The sequence below is a fragment of the Acomys russatus genome, chromosome 16, assembly GCF_903995435.1.
Source record: "Acomys russatus chromosome 16, mAcoRus1.1, whole genome shotgun sequence".
NCBI classification, from domain to species: domain Eukaryota; kingdom Metazoa; phylum Chordata; class Mammalia; order Rodentia; family Muridae; genus Acomys; species Acomys russatus.
In genome coordinates, this window is record NC_067152.1 from 24,702,179 (window position 1) to 24,727,653 (window position 25,475).

At 50.9% G+C, this 25,475-nt stretch overlaps 2 protein-coding genes across 2 annotated transcripts; one reads left to right on the forward strand and one right to left on the reverse strand.

Annotated features, from left to right (window-relative positions):
- Positions 1-20,451: 20,451 nt before the first annotated feature.
- On the reverse strand, positions 20,452-24,804 carry Neurod2 (neuronal differentiation 2). The gene is made up of 2 exons (XM_051158479.1): positions 24,582-24,804; positions 20,452-23,475 (listed from the first exon to the last, which is right to left on the reverse strand). Exon 2 carries the CDS (start codon positions 23,468-23,470, stop codon positions 22,322-22,324), a length of 1,149 nt encoding a protein of 382 aa, XP_051014436.1. The 5' UTR covers positions 23,471-23,475; positions 24,582-24,804; the 3' UTR covers positions 20,452-22,321.
- Positions 23,469-24,843, forward strand: LOC127200602 (basic proline-rich protein-like). The gene is made up of 3 exons (XM_051158976.1): positions 23,469-23,521; positions 23,568-24,155; positions 24,687-24,843. The coding sequence occupies exons 1-3, from the start codon at positions 23,469-23,471 to the stop codon at positions 24,841-24,843; spliced, it is 798 nt and encodes a 265-aa protein (XP_051014933.1).
- The last annotated feature ends 632 nt before the right edge of the window (positions 24,844-25,475 follow it).

Sequence of the window (25,475 nt, forward strand, 5' to 3'; positions counted from 1 at the left end):
TTTTTGGTTTTTTGAGACAAGGTTTCTCTGTGTAGCCCTCCCTGGCTGTCCTGAACTTTGCTTTGTAGACCAGGCTGGCCTCAAACTCACAGTGATCCACCTGCCTCTGCCTCCTGAGTGCTGGGATTAAAGGTGTGTGCCACCACACCAGCCCCACACTTCAAAATGTTTAAAGTGAGTGTATGCTGGGTGTCGTAGCTCATGTTTTTTAATCCCAGCACTTGGGAGGCAGAGGAAGTAAGATCTCTTTACGTTCAAAGCCAGCCTGGTCTATAGATCAAGTTCCAGGACAGCCAGGGCTGCACAGAGAAACCCTGTCTCAAAAAACAAAACAAAACAGACAAAAAAGAGGCAGACACGGGGAGATTGGACCACAAAGACAGACTCTGTATATTAAAAAAAAAAAAAAAAAAAAAAAAAAACATAAACCCTATGTCAGTGCACAAAGCAACTACTCAGAAGTTCTGGAGTCCAACACCTGGATTTTCCTTCTGGTATTGGGGTGATAATGCCTCCTCCACAGGATAACAATAACCCTGACATACAATACCGTGCTTATCACGGAATCAGAAGCCTCTGGCCACAAATGGCTACTTAAATTAATTGAGTTAAATAAAAATTGAAATCATTTCTCAGTCCCATTAGCCATGTTTCAGATGCTTAATAGCCCCGTGTGAGCGAGCAGTGACCACACAGTGGGCACAGCGGAACTAGACTCCTCCCACCACCGAAGGCATCACAGGTCTTGCCCTCCGTACCAGGCCTGGCACATGTTAGGTGAACATCATTCCTGTAGCTGACTAGCCTCTGTTGTCACAAAGACTGACATTCCCCAGGGCCTGGTCAGGGGAGAAGGAGGAGGATGCTTCTGGGACAAGAAAGAAGAAGATTGAGAAGGAGAAAAGGAAGGAGAGAGAGAAATCTCCATTGTAAGAGCTGGGGCTCTGGGTAGGTCCTCATTGTCTAAAGAATGGACGGCAGGTGTTTCCTTTGCTGCTGGGGAGTCTGACCCAGAGTATGACTCACATTCTAGCACTGAGCTACACCCCACCCCAGGTGCTGCTTTTGAATGCCATGGTCCCTTGCTTGCTACTGTCCTCAGTACTGGGGGTAGTACTAAAATGGCCACCTCAGGGAGCTGTGGTGGAATTGACTGAGGTGATGACTATGTCTGTAAAATATACACGGTATGCAATGGTTGTTTACACTAAAGGGGGAAGAAAGGAGTGGGAAAGGAGGTAGTTCGGGATGGAATAGCTAGGGAAAAGCTCTTTTAGAAAAATAACTTATTGGTTTTTTTAATATACATTGGTGTTTTGTCTATATGTGTCAGCAATGCTGAACCCCTGGAGCTGGAGTTATAGACAGTTGTGAGGTGCCATGTGGGTGCTGGGAATTGAACCCAGGTCCTCTGAAAGGGCAGTCAGTACTCTTAACCACTGAGCCATCTCTCCAGGCCTCTTTTATTTTTTTGCCAAGATAGGGTTTTTCTGTGTAGCCCTGGCTATCTTGGACTAGCTTTGTAGATCAGGCTGGCCTTGAACTCACAGAGATCCGACTGCCTCTGCCTCCCAAGTGCTGGCATTAAAGGTGTGTGCCACCACACCCAGCGGGAAAAGCTCTTAAAGGTAATGTTTTAGTATGTAGAATACCTAAAATATTGTAGACATTTGGGGGATGGAGTCACAGGGAGCAAAAGCCCTAAGGCAGTATAACTGTCCCGGCAAATTGGTGGGGATCCAGGCACATAACTAGAGTAGACAAAAGTAAGGTCAGAGAAGGCTGTCAAAACCTTGCAGGTTTTCATTCTGAATGAAACGTACATCCTGAGAAGGAATGATGCCATCCGACTGGGTATTCTAAGAGTTTATTGGTTGAGAAGTTGGGGCGCATTCCTATAATCCCAGGACTTGGGAGATGGAGGATGGAGAGTGCAAGGTCATTCTGCACCATGTACTGAGCTGGAGGCCAGCCTGGGCTACAGGAGACTCTGTCTCAAAAACAAACGAACAAAAAACATTAGCCCTGGTTGCCTAGTGCTAGGGGTTGTGTGGCAAGCATACAAATGGATTTGGGTTTGAGGCAGTGATGTTTAAAATGGATTTTTTAAATTTGTTTTAAGTATTTATTTTTATTATTTTTAATTATGTGTCTATGAGTGCCCATGGGTATGTGTACATGAGCACAGGTGCTGATCCAGGCCAGAGGTGTCAGAGTCCCCGAAGCTGGGGTTACAGGTGGTTGTGAACTACCCGAGGAAAGTTCTGGCTCCTCTAGAAGAACAGCAAGTACTACTGAGCCATCCAGCTAGCCCTACAACATTTTAATTTTATTAATTTATTGCATATGTGTATGTACATATGCATACATGTGCCACAGAGTACACGTATGGAGACCAGAAGACATCCTATGGGAGTTGGTTTTCTCCTTTATGATCTGGGTCCTAGGGAATGAATTTGGGGTCAGCCGGCTTGACAGCAAACACCTTCACCCACTGAGCCATCTTACTGGCCCGAAAAATAATTATGAAGATGTCACACAAGTCTGTGACAACACTAAAACGGTCATTGTTTTTTATAATCTTTACATAAATGTATATCTGAATAAAGCTGTGTTTTGTCCATTTATTTGGTTTTTCAAGACAGGGTTTCTCTGTGTAGTCCTGGCTGTCTTGGAACTCACTCTGTAGACTGGGCTGGCCTCAAACTCAGAGATCCGCTGCCTTTACTGGGGCTATTAATCATTCTAGTCAATGCATCAAAAGTAGATGGGAGCTCAGGGGTCGGGGACACACACACAATACTACAATCACATCCAACCAAGGTCAGTAGCAGAGGCTGTCCAAAAGAGGGAGATGGTGAGCTTACTTGCTCCAGGAGAGGGCAGTGCAGTGGGGCCAGACATATTCTGTGACAATAGGGTGTGGGATGTGAAAGAACCTGGCAAAGGTGACCCAGAGATCAGGCCTAGGACACCAGGAGGGCTGAAGAACTAGACAGGACCACCGTGGCGACACCAGGAACTTAGGTTCTAAGACCCTGAGAACTTGGTAGGTTTTGTTGTTTGCTTCTGTTAGGTTTTGGGATAGGTCTTTACTAGCCTCTAACTGTCCTTAGCCTTCCTGGTGGTCCTGGGCTTACAGGCACATGCCACCAATTCCTGCTGTCCCTAGCTTTTAAATGAGTTCTACCCTAGACTTCATAGCATCTTAGTATTCAGACTGCTGCAAGGATTGCTGGAACAGGCCTGGCTCACATCGGGTGCCTGCAGCACAGTTGCCCCCTTCCTCTCCCTTCCATCTGACCTTCCAGCTGAGACTGCTCTGAGTCCTGAAGAGGATGAAAGGACATCACAGAGCCCAGAGCCCAGAGGGAGCTCGGCGCTGGAGGCAGGGAGCTGCTCCAAATGTTTGATCCCAGGGAGCTAGGAGAGAAGGGAGCCAGCGCTGCCTGGCTCCCCAATGCCCACCCTTTCTCAGGGACACAGGGCTGGCCTACACATTCAAGGGTGGCTGCGGATGATCTCAGAGCCAGTCCTCTTCAAACTAGTGAGAAATTCTAGGAAGCTAATTACCACCTTCAAGCGGATGCTAGGTTAATGTGATGATTCGAAAGGTGTATTATTCAATTACATTTAACAAAAAGATTTATAGTCAAGTAAAATATAATTAGGAGGCTGCCAGCAGACAGGCCTCCTGAGAGGAAGGAAGAGAGGGGAGGCTTAGTCCCTAATGAGGCAGGGTTGAGTCTTGGTTGCAGGACTGACTCACTCTTCCACCCCCCTCTTCAAGGTTGAGAGAGCATTAATCAAGCCTGCCCTTCAACACGCTCTACAAGAGCTGAGTCCACACCGATCTCAGAGTGGATGAAGAAAACAGAACAAATATGATAATGATGCCTTCCCTCAAGGAGCCTACAGTTCAGGAGCGTTCTCCCCAGCCCCTGTTCCATGTTTAATTGTGTGCGTGAGTGTGGATATGTGGACACGAGTGCAGCTGTCTGCAGAAGCCAGAGGTGGTGTCACCCCTCTGGAGGTGGAGTTGCAGGAGATGGTGAGTCACCTGATGTGGGTGCTAGGAACCAAACTTGGGTCCTCTGCAAGGGCAATATTCATCCCTAATCACTGAGCCACTTCTCTAGCACCCTAGCTTGTGCTTATACGTCTGTCTGTCTGTCTGTCTATCTATCTATCATCTATGGTTTTTCAAGATAGGATTTCCCTGTGTAGCCCTGGCTGTCCTGGAACTTACTCTGTAGCCCAAACTAACCCTGAACTCAGAAGTCCTCCTGCCTCTGCCTCCCCATGCACCGTCACACCCAGCTCAGCTTGTGCTTTTAAAAGATTACACCAAACCAGGCAAGGTGACTCAAGCCGTGATCCCAGCCCTTGGGAGGCTGAGGCAGGTGAGTTGCCATGAGTTCCAGGTCAGCCTGGCTTACAGCTCAAGACTTTGTCTCTTAAGGTGGGGACGTGCTGGGTGGTAGAAAGGAGATGGCTCAGCAAGGAAAAGCCCAGACACTCAAACCTGGAGTTTAATCCTTGGAATCCACTGAAAATCCGGGATGCGGCGGCCCAGATCTGCAATCCTACAGCAAGATGAGAGGTAGACATATGAGAGTTACCTGAGAGCTGGAAAACCAGTTAGCCTGGAGTATGTGGTACAGCAGAAACAAGAGATGCCTCAGCAAGGTACCAGGTGAGACCTGCATCCACAAAGTGGTCGTCTGACCTACACACACCCTGGCACGTGTGTGCTGACCACATATCTGCACACACACACATGCATGCACACACACACATGCGTGCACACACACACACACACACACACACACACACACTCACCAACTAATAAAGTAGGACAAGATTAGAGCCAAGAGAGAGGTGACCTGTGCAGCTATATGTGGAAGTGCAGGCAGAATAGGTAAGAGCCTGGACTTGGGGTACATTTTGGAATAAATGTCAGTGCCTCTTGGTAAGAGTCCATGTAGAGAGTAGGCATAAGGAAAACTCAAGGATGACTCCCAGATTTATGCCGTAAGCAACAAATTGGGAGGGTAATTACTACCATTTATTGAAGTGGAGAAGTCAAAAGAAGAAACAGAAAAGATTCGAGGAAAGTTCCAGTCTGGGGTTGAAGAGCGTTGCAAGGCTTTCCAGCCCTGAGAGATGAGGTACAGATGGCCCAGCCCGAGGATATCTCCTGTCATCACCCTACCATGCTGCTGCCCAGCAGTCCCATTGCTCTCCACATCTCCACATCTCTTACCTTCTGACATTATAAAGGTTTTTGAGACAGGGTTTCTCTGTGTAGTCTTGGCTGTCCTAGATTCACTTTGTAGACCAGGCTGCCCTCTAACTCACAGCGACCCACCTGCCTCTGCCTCCTGAGTGCTGGGATTACAGGTGTAATTCTGTACTGAGGTTCTTACACTCAATTCACACTGTGTTTGAATTGACTGAAGATTCACTATTGCTCAGAGTCTGAACTAGGCCGGGCGGTGGTGGCGCACGCCTTTAATCCCAGCACTTGGGAGGCAGAGGCAGGCGGATCACTGTGAGTTCGAGGCCAGCCTGGTCTACAAAGTGAGTCCAGGACAGTCAAGGCTACACAGAGAAACCCTGTCTCAAACAAACAAACAAACAAACAAAAACAACAACAAAAACCAGAGTCTGAACTAGATGGAGGCTTTGGCCACAGTCAGTCAATTTTGCCAACCACTCTTTTCAGAATATTAATAATTAAATAATTGGGGCTGGAGAGATGGCTCAATGGTTAAGAGCATGTGTTGCTCTTGCAGAGAACGGGAGTTTGGTTCCCAGAACCTACATGGTGGCTCACAACCATCCAGATGACGGGTCCCAGGGGATTGTATGCCCTCTTCTGACCTCTGTGGGCACCAGGCACACATTGTGATGCACATACACGCATGCAGGTAGAAGGCTCATGCACATAAATCTTAAAATAAAAATATGTAATTTTATGCTAGAGAGTTGGCTCCATGGCTAAGAGCACTTGTTGCTTTTGCAGAGGACCTGAGTTCAACTCCCAGCAATTACATAGGACTCATAAACCATCTGATTCAGGAGATTGGATGCCCTCTTCTGACCTATGTGGTACCAGGCGTACATATGGTGCACATACATACACATAGGCAAAATACTCATACACATAAAATCTTTAAAAAATTAAATTTGTGCTTGCTAGTTTTGATGCCAACTTGACACAAGTTAGTGTCATCTGGGAAGAAAGAATCTGGACTGAGGAAACGCCTCCAGAGGTTTGTCCCACAGGCAACTCTGTAGGACATTTTCTTGGTTGATGGTTGTAGGGCGAGTTCACTGTAGGTGGTACCGCCCCTGGGCTTGTGGTCTTGCTCATTGCCGTGAGAAGCAGGCTGAGCCTAGCATGATGGCGCACGCCTTTAATTCCAGCACTTGGGAGGCAGAGGCAGGAGGATCTCTGTGAGTTTGAGGCCAGCCTGGTCCACAAAGCCAGTCTAGGACAGCCAAGGCTACATAGAGAAACTTTGCTTTAATAAGCAAAAAAACAAAAAACAAAAAAACAAAACAAACAAACAAACAAAACACCCAACAACAACAAAAAAGGAAACCCCAATAAGACAAAATTAGTATATCAAATACAGAGATGACTTAACAATTGGCTTGAGCTAATACCTCTGATTGACTGCTCTTCCTTTCCCTCCTCCCCTCCTCTCCCAAAAAGCTGATTATTATCTATTTACTTATCTATTTATATTTTTTGTTTGTTTTTTGAGACAGGGTTTCTCTGTGTAGCCTTGGCTGTCCTGGACTCATTTTGTAGACCACGCTGGTCTCGAACTCACAGAGATCCACCTGCCTCTGCCTCCCGAGTGCTGGGATTAAAGGCGTGCGCCACCACAACCCGGCAAAAGTTGTCCAACGAATGCAGATGCTTAAGTAGGAATGGAACCAAGGCTGATCATTTCAGACACAAGGAACAACCTGCCCCTCCTGTAGCTCTCGCCTTCAGTGCCTTAGTTTCTTTTTCTCCTCTTTGTGCTTTCTTGTGAAACTCTTATCTTTCTCACCATCCCTGTGGACTGTTTCAGAAGCTTCTTGTCATCACCCTCAGAATCTGACAGTGGCTTTTCCCCAGACCCTCATCCTAAGCTAGAAATGTCATTTTGTTTTAAAAGATTTTTTTCATTTAAATACTCGTGTGTGTGTGTGTGTGTGTGTGTGTGTGTGTGTGTGTATGTGTGCTTTGATATATATGGGAAGATCTGAAGACAACTTGCTGGCATTTGCTTTCTTCTTTCACCATGTGAGTCCTAGGAATTGAACTCAGGTCGTCAACCTTGGTAGCAAGCACCTTTTACTACTGAGCCATCTTGCCAGCCCCTAACTTTTCACTTGAGTGTGTGTGTGCATGCATGTTTTTGTATGTATCCATGTGTGTGTGGGTGCACATGCAAGTGTAAGCGTGTGCATATGGAGGCCAGAGGTTGATACTGACATTGAGAAGTTAGTTCCCTCTTTCTGTCTTTATGAGAGTTATGGGGATTGAACTCAGGCTTGTGTGGCAAGTGCCTTCACAGCTGAGACAATTTATCACTTTATTTTCTGGAGAATTCCTAAGCCTGGAACTTGCCAACTCAGCTAGAGAGGTTTACCAGCAAGTCTCAGGGATCCTTCTCACTCCACCTCCCCAGCACTGGGTTTAAAGGTACAGGAAACACTTTACCAACTTAGCCATATCTCCATTCTTTGGATGATCATTTTAAGATCTCACAGTGGCTGGGTTCGGTGACACACACCTTAGACCCAGCACTGGGGGAAGCAGAGGCAAGGGGATCTCTATGAATTCCAGGCCAGTTTGGTCTACATAGTTTCAGGACAGCCAGAGTTACACATTGAGACCCTGTCTTGTAATAATAACAGCAAAAACAACAACAACAACAACAACAACAACAATAATAATAATAATAATAATAATAATAATATTATTATTATTATTATTATATCTCACTTTGAAACAACTTGTGTGAGGATCTATAGCCAGTTCAGACAGCTATAAGAAATCTAGTACTGCTACCAGTGCACCAATCTGTGGGCTAAAAGGAGGAGTCATTTCTGTGCCTTTCCCCTCCCCACTTCTTTCACAGTGAAGCACCCAGACAGTTCTCCTGCACTGGCCTGATGCTGAGGACAGAGTCCCGTAATGCTAACTCAGGAAGGTCTGCACTATGCAGGGGAATGTGTCTATTTCTTGGAGAGGGCAGAGCTCTCCTAGAAGCTACCAGATCTGTGGTGTGAGCTTTTGGGGGGGGGCGCACAGTAGGAGGGACCCACTCATGGAGTGCAAGTTTCTGCTCTATGGTACAAGAGATGACCCGTGGTATCTACCGTCTTCTGCTTGTGGATGTGTGTATATTTATGCAGAAACTGACATGGAAGGGTCAGGTAACCTGTACACATTCACTGCAGGCTGGAAGAGACCAGCCTTCTGTGTCCCTCGGTATATATGTGTATGAAAGGCTGATCCTCATGTTGTGAGGATCCCTACAAAGCAGGTGACTTGAACCATTTCCTCACCTTTGTGACTGTGTCCTAGGAAGAAAGGCTTGCCCCAGAGCTCTGAGCTCAGCTCCCCTTTTCCTGCTCTCTGCCTCCTCTCCCTTTCAAGCCGGGCAGAATGCCTTTAGCCTGTGCCTACTGGCATAAATGCCACATGGTGCTTGGCGTACGTCTGGGCAAGGATGACGCCCCCAAGACCGGCTGGGATACCAAGCCACCCGCTGCCTCCCCCACCTCCAGAACGGAGCGTCCTCATCCTGTCCCCTTTGCCAGCCAGAGACATGAGGAGCAGGCGGGGACACGGCTCAGACATATACAAACACGCAGATGCACCCAGAGACGCCTACGGGAGTATGCCCCAGAGTAGCACAGAGATAGTGGTTCATACAGACTCAGGTATGCACTACCTACTCCCATCCCTCCGCCCCCAAAGAAACCCAGAAGTCAAGACTTGCACAAATCTCGGCAGGAGTCTCCGCCGCTGGTGTCTCTGTCCGCGGTGCTGAAGGCAGAACAATTAGCCAACTCGTTATAGAGAGCTCGCATAAGAAAAAATAGAGAAGCAAGAGAAATTCATGGGTAAAGAAAAACCGGGTCTGGGAAGATACCAGGGCAACTAAGAGACACCTCACCCGAGTCTTGGAGAGGGAGGTGAGCAGAAAGGTGACCTCTGTCTCCAGTCCCTGCCAACGCTCAAAGATCCATTTCTCTCTACCCTTCAGGACTCTGTCAGGTGATATATACGAATATGTGGAGATTTGTGGCTTCCCGTTGTCCCTTTCAGATGCCACCTTGCTTTTAAGAACCTGAGAACTGTAGAGAAAGAAGACAACATTGGGAAAGTCCTATACAAGCCCTAGATAACTCTCCTCCCCGTTTCTCTATTTTTTCATTTTATTTACTCATTGTAGTGTTAAAGATTGAAATTCGTGCCTCACAGATGCTAGGCAAACTAAGATACATCCTTCATCTTTTTAAAATGTTATTAAGCATTGGATAGCATTCCCATGCTATATACTTCGTAGCCTCCTAGCAGGAGTACATGACCGTGGCTGAGTTTTTTTTTGGGGGGGGGAGGGGCCATTGTTTTGTTGTTGTTTTCCCAATCAGTCAGGAAAAGTCCTCCCTTAATTAATGTTCTCCAAGACCCTGGACACATAGTTTATGGAGGCCTGCCTCCAGAGCCATGCCTACCTCAATCCATCAAAGCCAATGATAAGGAAGTCGGATCATTCTTTTTTTTTTTTTTTTTTTTTCCCTTGCTCCTGTTAGAAAGCCTGTGACTCTACACAGGGGCCAATCCAGTAATGACTAAGCAAGTGCCTGTGCCAGCAAGGCCAGAGAGAATCTCAACCCACATCTCCTTGCAGGTGAAATACACTGCAAGCCCTATCCATTTCTCCAGAGGTGACCTGGTTTCACCCCCATTTCCCAGGGAGCCCTCTACTTGCCTTTTTTTTTTTTTTTTTAAACTTTTTATTTTAAGACCAGGTCTTATTAAGTTGACTAGACTGGTCCTGAGCTTGCTAAGTAGACAGCCAGGGCAAGATGCTTCTCTCTCTCAGCTTTCCAAGTGAGATGGAGCACAGCTTGCACTCCTAGGACCAGATTGCTGTTATTTTTTCTTTTTCTTTTTTATTTTTATTTATTTATTTATTTATTTATTTATTTATTTATTTATTTATTGTTTTTTCAGGACAGGATTTCTGTGTAGCCTTGATTGTCTTGGACTTGCTTTGTAGACCAGGCTGGCCTCCAAGTCACAGAGATCCGCCTGCCTCTGCCTCCTGAGTGCTGGGATTACCGGCATGCACCACCACACCAGTTTCTTATTAGAAATAGCACAGCCTTACCTCAGACTCACTATGCAGTTGAGGCTGCCTTTGGCCTCCTTGAGTTCCTCATCTTTCTGCTTAGCCCTGCCCCCAATGCCGGGATTACCAGCATGCACCATCACACCAGCGCCACCTCTCTTCTTATCCCAGTTCATCTTCAGCAAACAGACAACAGTGTTGATCTGGATTTACTGTGAGGATTGCAAAGATTTATGGACTGACTAATGCTTATCCCTGGATACACTGGATACACTTCTCCCACCACCAACCCTTTAGTTGTGGAGCTTATGGAACACAAAAGCACCCATTTCCCTATAGGAAGGTATTCCCAGAGACTACATGGTTACCATAAAGGGATCATATAAAGTAAGAGAAGATGAAAAAAGAAAGTAAAGAAGGAAGGAGAAATAATGTGTAAAAGTGTATAAAAATATGAAAAAGGAAGGTTTTATAAAAGAGCTGTAAGACAAAAAAGGGAGGTAGATATGCAAATGGAAGGGCCAAGAGAGGGCATGGGAGACCCACATACACCCCAGTGTCTGGAGAAGGGGTGAGTGTCAGGTGGAACTCCCTCCCCTCAAGCTTCCTAGGGTTCAAAGAAGGCAAGGCCCTATGCAGACAAATGCATGTGTGTGGTCTCCTCACAAGACAGACAGCAGGTGCCTTCCTGGGAATGTTTCTACTAACTCTAATGTGGGCAGTGGCAGGAGACAGAAACTACATGTGTGGGCATTCACTAGAGAGCGGGTGCTGCGGTGATTAAGGATGAAGAGCTGGCAGAGGGAGACAGGCTAAGGAAGGACATAAGTGAAAAGGCGCTGGGTACTGGCTCGTCTTGTACAGTTTCAGATCTCCTGCTCTTCCCTTTTTTCCTACCGAGAAAAGCCAGGCCTAGACTCCCAACCAGGCATGCCCCTACACATGCCTCAGCACTCAGCGTGCTATGTGGCCTACAGGTAGACCTAACCTCACAAGTTTGCTGAGGTGAGTATCAGCTCATGTGTGGTGCTCAGGCAAGGCTAAGTACACACAATAACGGCAAAGACATCTGCTTCATCATTGCTGTTGTTATGTCTCCCAGCCTTTCTATGACTCCGTTGGGAAGTCCTTCCTTGTGCTCAGCTGGACTTTTCTTGCTACTTTCTTTCTTTAAGATGTATTTATTTATTAAGTATACAGCGTTCTGCCTGCATGTGTGCCTGCAGGCCAGAAGAAGGCATCAGATCTCAGTATAGATGGTTGTGAGCCACCATATGGTTGCTGGGAATTGAACTCTGGAAGAGCAGTGCTCTTAACTGCTGAGCCATCTCTCCAGCACCCCCCCCCCACCTTGCTACTTACTTTCTTAGGTCCGATTCTTAGGTCTCATTTTGGACACCAGCGGAGACTGGGTTTCCCCAGATTTCTCCCAATGTACTCCTGGAGAAAAAATGGGGGTTGGGTCGGGGTGCTTACTAGGCTCCAGAGGAGGAAATGACACAAAGAAGAGAGTAACAAGATCCTTGGGCACATGGATTTGTTTTATTTTTTATTTTTTTCATTTGAGTTTCTCAAAGACATTTTCCTGGGTCCCAGAAGAAGCTAGATTCTGTAACTGCATTGGTGCTGCCCAACACAGAGTTTCATCTATGCCCCAGTCAGTGGCAAGGCTACTTCCCTAAGGCTGTGTGGATGAGGGCTTTTTCTCCCAGAAGGCTCTTCCAAGTCCTCTCCCTCTGCTGCATTCCTCTTTCTTTCCTGTCAGGAATCTAGTTGGATGGAAAGGAATTCCCTTACTGCTTAGTGGGGTGGGATTCCCCCACCCTGCATCAGCAAAATGGATGGTCTCATCCTGGAGGTCAAGGAAGCATGTGGGGGTTGGCACAGGAAGGGTGAGGGGTGGCAGGGCAGCCCCCATTCCCCCTAGCTCCTGTCTCATCACTGTCACCATTCAATCATAGCAGATGGGCTGCAGCTGTGAGCGCCAGCCCGGCACACAGGCTGGTCCGTGCCACTTGGGAGAGAAGGAAAAGAAAGGGAGGGAGGGAGGGAGGAGGGAGGGAGGAAAGGAGGAGGGAAAGAGGAAAGGGAAGAGGAGGAGGAGGAAAAGGAGGAAAGTACAGGGAGACAGAGAAGATTTGGGGGAGAAGAAGACTTTGGGCTTTGTGCCTCTCTCTTCCCAACAGGAGAGCAGAGGCCAGGACTGGGCTCACAAGCTGGGCAGTGCCAGGCGAGATGGGCATATGCCCTTGATTACTACCAGGACCGCAGGCCAAGCCTCCGCAGCCGCAGAGGCCTCATAAATCAGTTTTTAAGTAGCAACCACATGGACATATCCCAGCTGAGAGGCTTGGCCTCTGTCGGCCCAGCTAAGGCAGCCCTGGTGGAGGGCAGGTGCCAAGCCAGGGCACTGAAGACAGAGGTGGTCATTGAGACTTGGTGGCAAGTGGTATTGGGGCCTATTCCACTACAGCTTGGGGGCTCAGGGGCTCCTGCTGAAAGGGAGCAGGTATGACCTCAGCTGGCTCCGGTCTAGTACTCCTCGCTGAGGCTTCCAGACAGAGGAGGGAGGAAGCATTCCCTCTTAGTAAGAAGAGTGCGTCTGGGCCTGGAGCATGGCTCTGCCAGTTAAGAGCACTGCCTGCTCTTCCAGAGATTCAGAGTTTAATTCCCAAAAACCACATGGTGGCTCACAACCATCTATACTGAGAACCGATGCCCTCTTCTGACAGATGTACATTTAGATAGAGCACTCACTCATATACATAAAATAAATAAATTTTAGAAGAGTGCATCTGGTTTAGTGGGTGATGGGCAGCACACCCATCTCAAGGATTCTTACAAGAGGACAGCTCAGGACAGGAAGGGGTTCTGTGATCCCCCCAGTCCAGGCCCAGGACAGACCAAGCACTCAATAGAGTTGAGCAGGTAAATAATAAACGGTGTGAGGGGCCATTTATCTAGACTTGTGTGTTCACAGAAATGCGAAGCTTAACATCTGAGTGTGTGATGACTGGAGAAAGTGTGAGCGTGTATGTGTGTGTGTGTGTGTGTGTGTGTGTGTGTGTGTGTGAGAGAGAGAGAGAGAGAGAGAGAAAGAGAGAGAGAGAGAGAAGGACCTGTGGGCACCAGAGGCCTGAGGATCTCTTTCAGCACACTTTACTCCCTTCAAATGCTCCCTTTCCAGATTTCTGCCCTACACAGCCCTCCCCTGAACCCTATTATCCTCTGTCTGAAGGCCCATCAGAAGGGTAGCAGTTTGTGCAGTGCCCCTCCCCATCTCAAACTTCGTCTGGGGTGGGTTGAAGTGAGAGTTCCTCCCTGGCACAAATGGCTACAGAGCTGGTGAGGCGAGGGTGCCCTGCCTTTCTTGAGTGCGGTATCTCCTCCTTGGGTGAACAGATGTCTTGGAATTTTAGATGTGCTCTCCGCCCCTCCTCGCAATACCCCACCCCCAGCTGGCACCGGCTGTGACAGTGGAGTTCTCCTCTCCCCTCCCCCCATCCCACGGCAGAACCAGTTGATGGATCTCAAGAGCATAGTCTGCTCTCCAGGCCAGCAAAGTGGCGGCACCGGCTCCAGCGCGCAGAGAGAAACGGCTCGCCTCACCTCAGCTTCTTGCCTCCTCCCCTCGTCCTCTTTTTCTTCTGTCTCCTTAGCTCCACCTCTCCAACGTTTCTGCCCCTCTGCGGCTCTGCCCTACTCTACAACCCAGCCAAACAGCCGCGTCTTCACAGACCCTCTGCCCAGACCCACACACTTTCCGAGAGAAACTCCTCCTGGCAACTTTAGCGGAATTCTTCCCTCTAGAGACCCCTTTTCCTGCATTCTATGAGCCCCTTCCCCAACAACTGGCCGCCTGCCCTAAGTAGAAACCCAGAGTTAATCCTGAAAGTGGGGAGGGCAGGATGGGAGAGAGAGGATCAAGGTTCTAGAAGCTGAGGAAAAGGGGTCACCAGGCTGAAAGACACCCAGAATTTTAAATTACTGCTAATTAATAAGTAATCCAATTCCGTGGACTCCCAACTCAGGGAAGGGGGCGAGACCTGCAGCGGGCAGGAGGGGGTCTTGGCAGAGCCTGACAGCCCGGGTGGTGCCAGGCACCCTCCCCCTCCCCCCCCCCCCACCCGCCAGCATTCCGAGGTAACAGGCATTTGTTACCCAGTTCGTGCCAGGAGCGATTGGCAGGTTCGAGTAGGCACAGTCATTCGGCACACAGATGTCCCTGCCTTCATTCTTTTGATAGGAATTCTGTCAGCTCCGAATCTGAGAGAGACAAGCAGACAGGCACACAGACAGAGTCACAGACAGACGCAGACACACAGAGAGCAATTGTCTAGAGGACACAGAACGTTGCACATATTTACTTTTCTGTCCTGGAAACAATTTTTTTTTAAAAAAAAAAGAAAAAATAAAGAATGGCTCCTACTGACTTTAGGGGACACTTTTAGAACTCCTCTGAGTGGCCCCCTCTCTCCTGATGTTGCCTGCCCCTGCCAAATCTTCTCCTGGAACCCTGTGGTCCCCAAGATATGTGCATCAGCTTCAAAATCAGGTTCAGAACCACTAACGTCTAGACCAACTTCCCCTGGCACAGGACTCCTCTGGAATTCTGGAGATTCGGAAACCCTGCAATTTCTAGAACATACCACCCAGATGCAAGGTCCAGCATCTTAGAATCTGTGAAATCAGAAATTCTGGATCTTCCACCAGTTGAACGGCACTCAGGATGCCCTATTCTTGCACTATCTTCTTCATTGGCAATGAGGAAATGGGTGCTGCCCAGGTGTCCCCGAGCAGGTGACCCCACATGCCTGAGGACCTGATGCCTGCAAATCTACGGGCTTGGTGACTAACCAAATGCTTAGCAGTCCAGGGAGCTGCTCTCCAGACCAGACACCACTCCTGTCCCCATGCTGACCCCAGAAGCCTAAACTGGCTCCCCTGCCCCTTTGGGAGCAAGCTGTTGGCCACTGAGTTTCTGTGTTTAGCTGGACATGGAAAGCAGTGAGGGGTTTGGACTCTCTTAGGGACACCAGAAGAAAAGATAGGCAAAGAGGCAAAGGAAGTCAAAAGGCAGAGGACTAACCTACAGAGGGGTCTGAGTTGTGGTGTGTTACGTTGTGTTTTTAATCTTTCTTTTTTTAAAAAAAAGAAAAAGAAAAAGCCCCCATCCTGTGTCATCATTTTTATGGGATCTGCAATTCTGGCAAAAATCTGTCTTTAATTTAGCTGTCCATATAAAAATCCTCACTGTATAATAATGAACAGATGCCATGGAATTTAAGCTGGAGCCTCGGCTCCTCCCCGCCTTCCCCCCCGCGCCTGGCACTGGGCACCGGGCACCGGCTGAGTGGCACAGACTGGCACAAACATGCGAGCGAAGGGTGGGCAGGGGGCGACCTGGGCTCAGCGCCAGGGCTCTGGGGTGGTGGAGGTGCATCGTGCTCAGGGCTTGGGCAGGCGGGAGGATTTTTTTTTTTTTTTTTTTTTTTTTTCGTGACACCAGAGGAAAAGCTTCTGAGGAATTTTTCTGTCATTTTCTACAAAATGATCGGTAGTTAAGGATTTGGGTTCGGTTTAGCTTAGGGGCTTTGTAGTTCTTCTGGGGGGTGCGTGCCTCTGTGTGTGTGTGTGTGTGTGTGTGTGTGTGTGTGTGTGTGTGTGTGTGTTAAAGTACCGCCCAGTCTTCCATATAAAAGTAAATGTTACAGATATTTTAATTGAGTTGCTTTTAACCCTCCCCGCGTGCAGCGCCCCAGCCCTGTCCTAGGAACCCAGTTCGCAGCAAGCGGGATCAGCTCCATGTCGGGCGGGCCGCAGCCTCCGCTGACATGCCGGTGCGGCGCCTCCAGGGGCTCCTGGCGGCTGGAACAGGGCTAGGGTGGGGTGCTTTACAGACGGGCAAGAGGTAGGCCACATGCGACATCTGACCGGGAAATGGGTGAGACCGAGGGAAGGGAGAAGTCCCACATGACTTCACCCCAAATTTCACTCTTTTCTCAAAAGAGAAGAAAAACAAGCCCAAGCGCACCCCGATCCTCTCCTACCTCTGGCTGCGCCGGGGAAGGCCGGCACTGGCCTGGGTTTTGAGGGGTTGTGTCTGAGCTCCTTACTCCCACCACTAGCTTTTAATGCAACTCTGGCGAGAACAGATGTCCCAAGCCGGGCGGACTGCCCAGACCCCGCCCAGCTGTGCCCTTGGCAAAGTCTTGGCTGAGGATAGAAACTGGCATGCGGGTCCCCAAAGGGCTTGTGGGTTCCTATGGCCCTAGCAAAACCTGACCTCTCAGCCTTGGCCTCCTGGCCAGTGCAGCCTGAGGGAGAAGAACCCCAGAAAGACCCGTTCCTAATTCAATTAATTCCAAAAAAGGGACCGAGGAACTAGATGTAAACAGGGCTCGAAAGACGCCAAGCGCGATAAAGAGGTTGGAATCACAAACCACCAAGCTCTCCCCCTGGGTGTGGAACTGAACGCAGCACCCTTCATTTATCTTGGAGAGGCTGGAGTAAGCAGAACTGGCAGCCCCCAGAGACATAGCCAGGGCACAGCTGGACGCTGTGCCCCGCTCCTTTGGCATGGCTAGTGCTTAAAGGGGTACCCTCACGCCTTTCCTTCAGCACTATCTAGCTTTCTCTCTTCTAATTATGGGACTGAGGGGGGGGGGGAAGAACTCTGGTATCTCCCTGTCAAATAAGCAGTCCCCCCCCCCAGGTAAGTCCTAACCAGTCCTGGCCTTTTCCAGTCTGTGCAAGGCCTGCACTTTGAACCTCGTATTTTAGGATAAAGTTTCAATAGCAAACAACCTTCCCAAGGCAGCAACACCTTCACACCCACACACCCACAAACCTAAGGCTGTTCACCTAAGAAAACTTTGTGAAGAATATTTTTGAAGGCTTGGGTTGCAAAACACCACAGCAGAACCATGGTAGGGTTTCCAGGTTTCTCAGAGTTGAGGTGTCACCTTCATACTAGGCCAATGGCCAACACCTGCTTACCAAAACTCAAAAGGAAAAATCCAGTGAGTGTCTTGGGCTGGAGTCTGGGATCCTGTCCTGAAGGGTGCAGGCTCTGTCTCCACTCGCTCCCCAGTGACCAAGAATTTTTGTTTTATTTCCTCCTTTTGTAATTGTCCACAAAGGTCTGGATGGAGCCCTGGGCAGCCCTTAGCCCCCTGTTGTCCTGTGGTGGGGGCTTGGGAGTAGAGGTCAAGACTGAAGCTCACCCCTTCTACCCTGAAAATTAACCTGTGGGATCTAAAGCATACTTACTTAGTCTTGCAGTCTCTGAAATCCATGGACGCTTCTAGGAGCAACTGACTTCCTATTCCGGGTTCCTGGAAGAGGTGGGAGTCAAGGTTGGGCAAAAGAGAAGGAAAGAAATCTCTGACCTCTGTCCAGGTTGCTATGGGCTTGTGGAGGATAAGTGAGCTGGCACACACCCCTGTGGTGGAGTATTTAAAGTGAAGGGTTTCACACTTGCTGGTCCACCTGGGACTCGGCTTTCTTGCCTTCCCCAGTGTTTCAACTGGCCATTATCCTACGTGATAAAATCAGAGCTGGGCAGTAACCTACAGTCCAGGTAGTAGTTGGGATGGGATTAAATGTTGAAGGGAGAAGCAGCTACAACATTCCTCCACTGCCCTGCCAGGTAAGCAAATGGGTACCTCTGTTTCTCTCCCATTTTCAAATACTGAGCATGGGACGGGGCTGGAAAAATCAAGGAGAAAACACCCTGCTCCCAGGGGCTAATCAGAACAGGGTGTGGGCTGCTGGAAGAGCCTGCTTCTTAGGCTAGGGCAAAGAAAGGGGTCCTCTCTCTGCACTTTCTGCTCCTGCCCACCACCCTGCCCCAAGCCATGCCAGCATTCCCTCACACCCCCCTCTGTTCATGGAGCTTCTCTGGCTGCGTGTTCCCTGCAAGCCAAGCGAAAGAAAGAGATCTGCGAGGAGGCTTCTGGGGCTGAGTGTCTGGGCACATCATCTTCTCCTGCTCACCTTGCCATCTCACCAGGGCAGTTAAGTGTTGTGTTGGGGAGGAGGGTAGCAGTGGGAGGCTAGAGTCAGCCAGAGTGCAGGGAGTATGGGGGGAAGATCAGGAATTGGAGTTGGGCTGCTGGAGAGGTCCGTCAGAAGCAGGGACTCCAGTGTCCCTGCCCCTAGAAGAAGGGTCCTTGCGTTCCCCACATGGCCTGACCCATAGATGCAACAGCCCAAGAGTCATCACCGCCTTTCAAAAGACTGCTGCAATCTGGCTTCAGAACAGAATGAAACAGAAACAGTTTGGGGTAGCTGGGAGAGCTGTGTAGAGGAAGTCTGTGATCTAGCCAGGGGAGCCACGTGGAGGGGGTCCTTTACATCAGGCCCCAAGCCACCTGGATCTTGCCCAGCTTGGAGTTCAGAGCAAGTTCTGGGAAACCAGCTGAGTGGGAGAGAAGCCCAATTATTAACCTTGTTTCCAGGACAAGATAAGAACCACATCTTGGGACAGTGCCGAATTCCTTTCCTTCCAAATGTCCCTGCCAGGCCATGCCCAACACCAGGCACAGACCTGCTCCTCAGGTCAGGTTAGGGTCAGAAAGTGTAGCTTGCAAGCTCCCCCCTACTCCCCAACATCAGTGAGGATAGAGAAGATGGACTGAAATCTTTCTCTCAAGAATAAAAGTGATTCAGGGGTCTGTTAGATCTCATTAGCCACGCACAGGGAAGAAGCCCAGTGACAGGGCAAGGGCTCACTCCCACTCTGGAGAGGCAGTCCTGCGAGAAACCCAGAGAACGCCACAAACGTTTTAAAAGACTTAACCTAGGAGGTCTCCCTGCAGGAGAATTCTCATAGGCTCTTCTGGCCGGTTCCAGGCGCTAGTCTCCCTCGTCGGCGCGAAGGGAAAATGTTAGACACTTTGGGTCAGCACTATGGAGTGGACAGCTCCTGGCGCCCCTCTGCATAGAGGCTACCAGAGCCTGTGTCATTTTAACTCAGAAGAGTAAGATGTGGGGTGGCGGAGCACAGTTGCAGCATAGTCTGATCCTCTTTTGGCATCTAGACTCCCTCCTTTCTCTTCCGTGCTTCTGTTTTAGGAAGATCTCATTTTAGGTCGTGGACCTAAGAGCTTTTAGCTTATCCGACTTCAAGCCTGAACAATACTACACTCAACCTCACTTCAGGCTTAAAATGGTGTTTTGAGAGGGGGGAAAAAGCATCAAAGGAAGCTTCTTTGGGGAATACCTAAGTCTCCATAGGTAGACTTTAGGATTCATGTTCTTAGGACCCAGAGTCCCTTTCAAATATTTTAGAGCTTTGGTGCGCACTGGGGTCTAAGGAGGAAGGAGGCATCTTTTTGGGGTGTGTGTGTGTGTGTGTGTGTGTGTGGAGTCTATGACCAAGCTGCCTCTGCCTCTAGGACTTAAAGGGGGGGGAGGGAGGAGTAAAGACTGAGTAAAAGAGGGTCTTTCTGTGTGCTTTCCGTGGGGTCACCTCTCTCTAGAATCGCAGTAGAGGAGATTGTGCAGCTATTTGTTGGTCAGTGCTGTCCCCTTTGGCTCATGTCCTTTACCAGGTCTTGCACTTAACCAGGCTCCCCTCCCCTCCCTCACCCCGTCCAGATTCAGCCACCTCATAGACCTCCAACCTTATCCATACCCCTAAAATCTCAATATCTCTAAAGCCAAAAGAGTCCATTCCTTTGAGCTCACTGAAACACAAATTTAAGGTAAAAAAGAGATTTCTCCATTAATATTTTATCCTTGTACTTTCTTTCTTTCTTTTTCTTTAATTCAAGGATAACCCTGTCTGCCTCAAACATTTCCTTTATTTCCACTCATCTGGATTTTGTAACAGTAAGCCAAGGGCTGTAAAATGGTGGGATGGTCCCACTTTGGTAGTTGGTCATTGATGAAGAGATGTGTTTTCAGAGAAGAGACCTGGGTAAACCACAGGGGTGCTTTGTGCTGAGTACCTATGCAAATCTGGGTGGGGCCTCGGCGGGGACGCAGGTGTGACTGTTTCTAAGCCCACTGGGTGGATGTGAAGGCTTAACATCGTGGAAACCCCACCCAGGAACGGCCACAGTCATTCTCTTAGGCCTCTGAACAGTCACTCAACATGGCCTCCATCACCCGAGACCCAGATCAGTTCTCTCCCCACCCATAAAAGGAGGCCACTGTGAGAAAGTGGATCTGCTTTGCATCTCATTTACATAAATATTTATTAATCGTCATTAAACTCAACAGAAACACGCAATGCACTTCGGGTGTCCGACAGGAGTTTCATCTTCGCTACAAGAGGAAGGTAAAATTGCGTGTGTGGGGGTGTGTCGCCTGTGGGTTTGCGGTTTTTTTTGTTTTTGTTTTTTGTTTTGCATCGAGTGTTTGGGTGCCTGATTCCCTGCCTCTGGTGGGGAGAGGTTCACCTGTTGCCTCTTTTGCGGGGAAATCTCCAGAAGGGGGGCCTCAGTTCTTCCAGCTCACTGGATGACAAAAGTCAGGAGGAGCCTAGAACCAAAACACAAAACAAAACAAAACAAAAAAACAAAAGCAACGACAACAAAAAAGTCCCCCCCCCAAACAAAGCAAAACAAAACAACAACAACAAAAAAACCTTCTCCAGCCACCAGAAGTCACCAGGAGCTTGGCGCCCACCTAGGCACAGTCCGGGCAAGGGTAGGGCTGCTCCCAAGACTGGGCTCCTCTACCTCACCCCAAGAGGGGACGTACGGGAGTGCCTGTAAAGAGGAGGAGCCAGTAGACTCACCTCCTTCTGTCCGTGGACGCCTGCGTCGGGCCTGCGTGTGTGCGTGCGGTGTGGTGTACGTGTGTGTCTCTCATGCAAACCCTCCCTCCCCAAACCGACCCCCCCAACAGTATGCCATTCCATACAAATTTGGAAACAGGTTTTTAGAAAACAGTATGACGCACAACGGGACAGGGCAGGGGGAGGGCAGTGGCACTGGGGCTCCAAATCTCCGAGTCATTGATTGTAAGAACCTGGGAGGGGGAGGGGCGGCGCGGCCCCCACTTCACCAAAGTGCACAGATCCGCGCGTGGGCGGGGCAGCCAGCGGACCCGAGGGGTGTCCTGGGTCCGGCTGCTAGGCTCAGTCAGAACCTCCTTGCATAGATATTTGTGTCTTTTTAAAAAGTATTGGTAGTATTTTATTATTATTATTATTATTATTTTATTATTATTATTTTGCCTTTTATTGCTTCTAAAAGTTCTTACTGCGTTTTCTCTCCGATCCGGACTCTGAGTTCGGCCTCCGTTGCCTCTCAGCTTTTTTTTTTTTTTTTTTTTTTTTTTTTTTTTTTTTTCTTTTGTGTGTTTGTTTTTTTAAAAAGGGAAAAAGAAAAATTATTCTAGTTACAAATTGGCTTGGTCTCTCTCTTTCCTCTCAGTTCACATCCCCTCCCACCAAAATAAATATTAGAAAACGCGGAGATTCGGGTTTGGGTGAAGGCGTTTAGGCGCCCTGGCTTTTGCCCTCTTTGAGAAGGAAGGATACCAACTCTTTTCTGTCTGGGCAGCTCAGTTGTTGTTTTTAACGTAACCATAAGTGGGGGGAGACACTATCCCGAAACTCAGCTGCCCCTTACCAACGCCTTCCGGCCTGCTGGGAAATGGGTAGTGGCGGTGGTGGAAGAAAAACCGAGTTTGGGGATGCGGAGGGAGTCTCCTGGGAGGGCTGCGAGGGAGGTCCCCAGAGACGCACTCCGCGGGAGAAGGGAGGAGGAAGCCCGTTGGGGAGAGAGAGAAGGCGAGTCCCCAGGGGGAAGCGAGGCCCCTGGGACGGGCCACCCACAGGTAAGAGACCGCGCCGCTCTGTAGAGCCGCAGAACCGGCGTCCCGCGCCCCGCGCACCCGGCGCTCGAGTCGGTGGGAGCCCCTAAGCTCCCCGGGCTGGGACTAGGGGACCGGACAAAGGCAAAGAAAAAGAAAGGGGTCGGCGCGAGGTCTCAGTTATGGAAAAACGCGTTGAGCTCCTCGTACATGGGGCCCCGGTCGTGGTGAAGGTGCATATCATAAGACAAGAGATTCTCGGAGTGGACGCCCCCGCGCACGGCCGACGAGCCAAAGACCAGCCCGTGGCCCGTGGGCCGCGAGCCGGGCAGCGCGGAGTAGTGCATAGAATAGTGGTAGCTCTTCTCGTGGTCCGGAGACGAGTCCTGCTTGAGAGAGAAGTTGCCGTTGAGGCAGAGCGGGGGGCTGAGCGGGCCCTCGTACTCGGAGCTGTTATAGTCCGGGCTGGCGCCGCCGCCACCCGCCGCCGCGTACAGCGTCTCGTAGGCGGCGCAGTAGCCGTGGGTCCGCAGGGCGTGCGCCGCGCCTCCGCCCAGGCCGCCAGCCGCCTGGCACTGTGCGCCTGCCAGGCGCGAGCATGGGTACGGGTACGGGTGCATGGCGAACGGGCCACCCGAACCGTGGAAGCGGCCAGCACCGTCCGCGCCCTGCTCTGTAAGGAAGTTACGAGAGTTGAGCTGCAGGCAGCCGGCCACTAGATTAGTAGTGGGTTGCGACAGCCCCTTGCACAGAGTCTGCACGTAGGACACCAGATCCGGCCGCTTTCCGGAGCGCAAGATCTCCGAGAGAGCCCAGATGTAGTTCTTGGCCAGGCGCAACGTCTCGATCTTGGACAGCTTCTGCGTCTTGGAGTAGCAGGGCACCACCTTGCGCAGGTTGTCCAGCGCTGCGTTTAGGTCGTGCATACGGTTGCGCTCCCGCGCATTGGCCTTCTGTCGCCGCAGCTTGGAGCGCTCCAGGCGCGCCTTGGTCATCTTGCGTTTCTTTGGCCCGCGCTTCTTGGGCCGTTCGCCTTCCGCCTCGTCTAGCCCTTCCTCTTCCTCCTCTTCCTCCTCCTCCTCGCCGCCTAGCTCTCCTTCCTCCTTGACCTCGGCCAACGTGGGTTCGGAGACCTCTTCTCCACGAAGGGACACTGGCTTGGCGGCCCGGGCGGGTCCTGGAGCCCCCGACCCGGGAGCAGGCGGAGGCTGCGGCGGCGCGTCGCCCTTGTCGCTCCTCGGCTCGTCGTCGTCGCCGTCGCCCCAGCTGGCGAACTTGGGCACGTCCGAGAGGAGGCCGGGCTCGCTGAACAGGCGGGTCAGCATGGTGCCTGAGGGCGCCCCGGGGGCGGGGAGACAGACAGCACAGAGTGAGGGGCGCGCTGGGGTCACTACAGCCCTCCAACCCGCCTGCACCTCCAAGTCTCCGTGCGCGTTCTAGCTCGGGGCCCAGGTGCCCACCAGGTCCCGCTGCCCCGCCCAGAGCCGGCCCAGCCCTTCCCGGCTGCCTGAGGGGCACCACGGCCCAGGCCCTCGCCCCAGAGCCCGGCTCCGGTTCCGCTCCTGGCCCAGATGGAAGCCGCTCCCAGCCGGTGTCAGTATCCCAGAAAGCGTGGCCAGGTAGAGGGTTAAGGGGCCAGGACCCTCTTTCCGGGAAAGAGGTGCTCTCGCCTGAAAGCCTACTCTCTCCCGGCGATGGAGAGAAGCTGGGCGGCCGCCGTGGGGACAGCTGCCGGTTCCTCCGCTCCGTGGTCGGTCCGGCCCCTCGGCCTGGCTCCCTCAGCCCTCCGGTGCCTCTCACCCCAACGCTCCCTAATCCAATTTGCAAGTTGGCTGCACGCCGCCCCCGGCCCGGCCCCCACCCCCGCAGCCCCAATTCCAGACTCCGGAACACGGTCTCCCCTAGCTGCTGCGACCGGGTCTCCCGGAGCCTGCTCTGGGTGGCAAGGACTGAAGAAGCCGGGGCGTGGGGGAGAAGACCCAGAAGCGAACCCTGTTCGTCTCGCTTGCGGTCAGGGACCCCCTTCCCCCCTTCAAATTGCCTCCCTCCTACACGTCTCTTCAGATCTCGTTGTATTTTGGGATCCATGGGGGGAAATCCAAATTTGTTTGTTTGCTTATCTTTTTTAGTCGGGGAGGGGGGAAGGTCGCAGGTTCCTTCGGGACAGTCATGGGGGGGGTGTCCCCATCTTCGCCTCTTCGCGCGCCTCATGACCCTTCCCCCAGCCCATCCTAAGCATAACATCTCCCTCCGCAGCCCCTTGAGCTGCGGCCCCAATGGGAGAAAGAACGCAGGGCGCCCCTGATGCCCACCCAGTGAGGGGGTAGAGTCCCAGGAATGGGAGGACTGGGGGACTTTCATGTCCAAAGCAGTGTCGTGCCCCCCCCACCACCACCAATCGTCAGGTCAGATCTAGCTCCCTCTCGGACAACTTACCTCAGAGAGGAGTCAAGGGGAGAGGGGAGGGGAGGGGGAGGGGGCAAGAGAGAGAGGGGGAGAAGAGGAATCTTCTCGCTTATTTCATTGTTCCCCCATCTTCAGGGAGCGGGGGCAGCGGTTCCTCAAGGCGGCGGGCGCCGGCGTCTTCAGAGCGCCATGCGAGCCGCGGAGCGAGTGTGGCATCTCTACCAGGCGGGGTACCAGCCTCTATGCCAGGCCATATGGGCTTGGCACGTCACGGGCAGCAGCTATCACATGAGAGACGGTGATTGGCATGCGTCTGCATTGGGGGAGAGCCGGCTCCCCCGGGACCCGCCGCCATCTGTCACTCTCTACTCCAAAAAAAAAAAAAAAAAAAAAAAAAAAAAAAATTAAATAAATAAAGGAAATAAATAAATATCTCTGCCGCCCTCCCCTCCCAGCCCAACGAAGGGAAAGAAGGGATTGAGAGGGAGGTGGGAGGATCTGCCCCCCCCTCAGATATAGAGCCCCCACATGGGAACAATGGGATGGCGAGCCTGGGAATTGGAGGTTTGTGTTGGCGGGCCAATTCATGGCTCTCTCCAAGGTCTTGATCCGTCCATTTCCGTCTCCAGGTCCCTAAGGTGGGTCAGAACCAGACCCTGAGGTGTGGAGAAGGGACCTCAGTGCTTACTCCCACTCCCCAAGAGCCTCCCTTCCACCACAAAGGGACAGCTGAGGCCTCCTTCCAGAGTGGGTGTGGGGGGCATCCCTGGCCCAAGCCCCATAGGTAGGTGCTGGCACTATGCCATTCCTCATCCCTGTCTGCCCCTCCCCCACCCACCCTCACGCACACACAACATATGTGGCTGAACGAAATTCAAACCAAGGGAAAGACAGAGAAAGGCAAAGATTTGCCTGCCTGGGTGT

Coding starts and splice junctions, on each gene's coding strand:
- LOC127200602 (XM_051158976.1), top strand. CDS start 23,469: ATGGTGCCTGAGGGCGCCCCGGGGGCGGGGAGACAGACAGCACAGAGT. Junction 23,522..23,567: donor CAGACAGCACAGAGTGAGGG/GCGCGCTGGGGT, acceptor TGCACCTCCAAG/TCTCCGTGCGCGTTCTAGCT. Junction 24,156..24,686: donor CCCTGTTCGTCTCGCTTGCG/GTCAGGGACCCC, acceptor CCCCATCTTCAG/GGAGCGGGGGCAGCGGTTCC.
- Neurod2 (XM_051158479.1), bottom strand. CDS start 23,470: ATGCTGACCCGCCTGTTCAGCGAGCCCGGCCTCCTCTCGGACGTGCCC.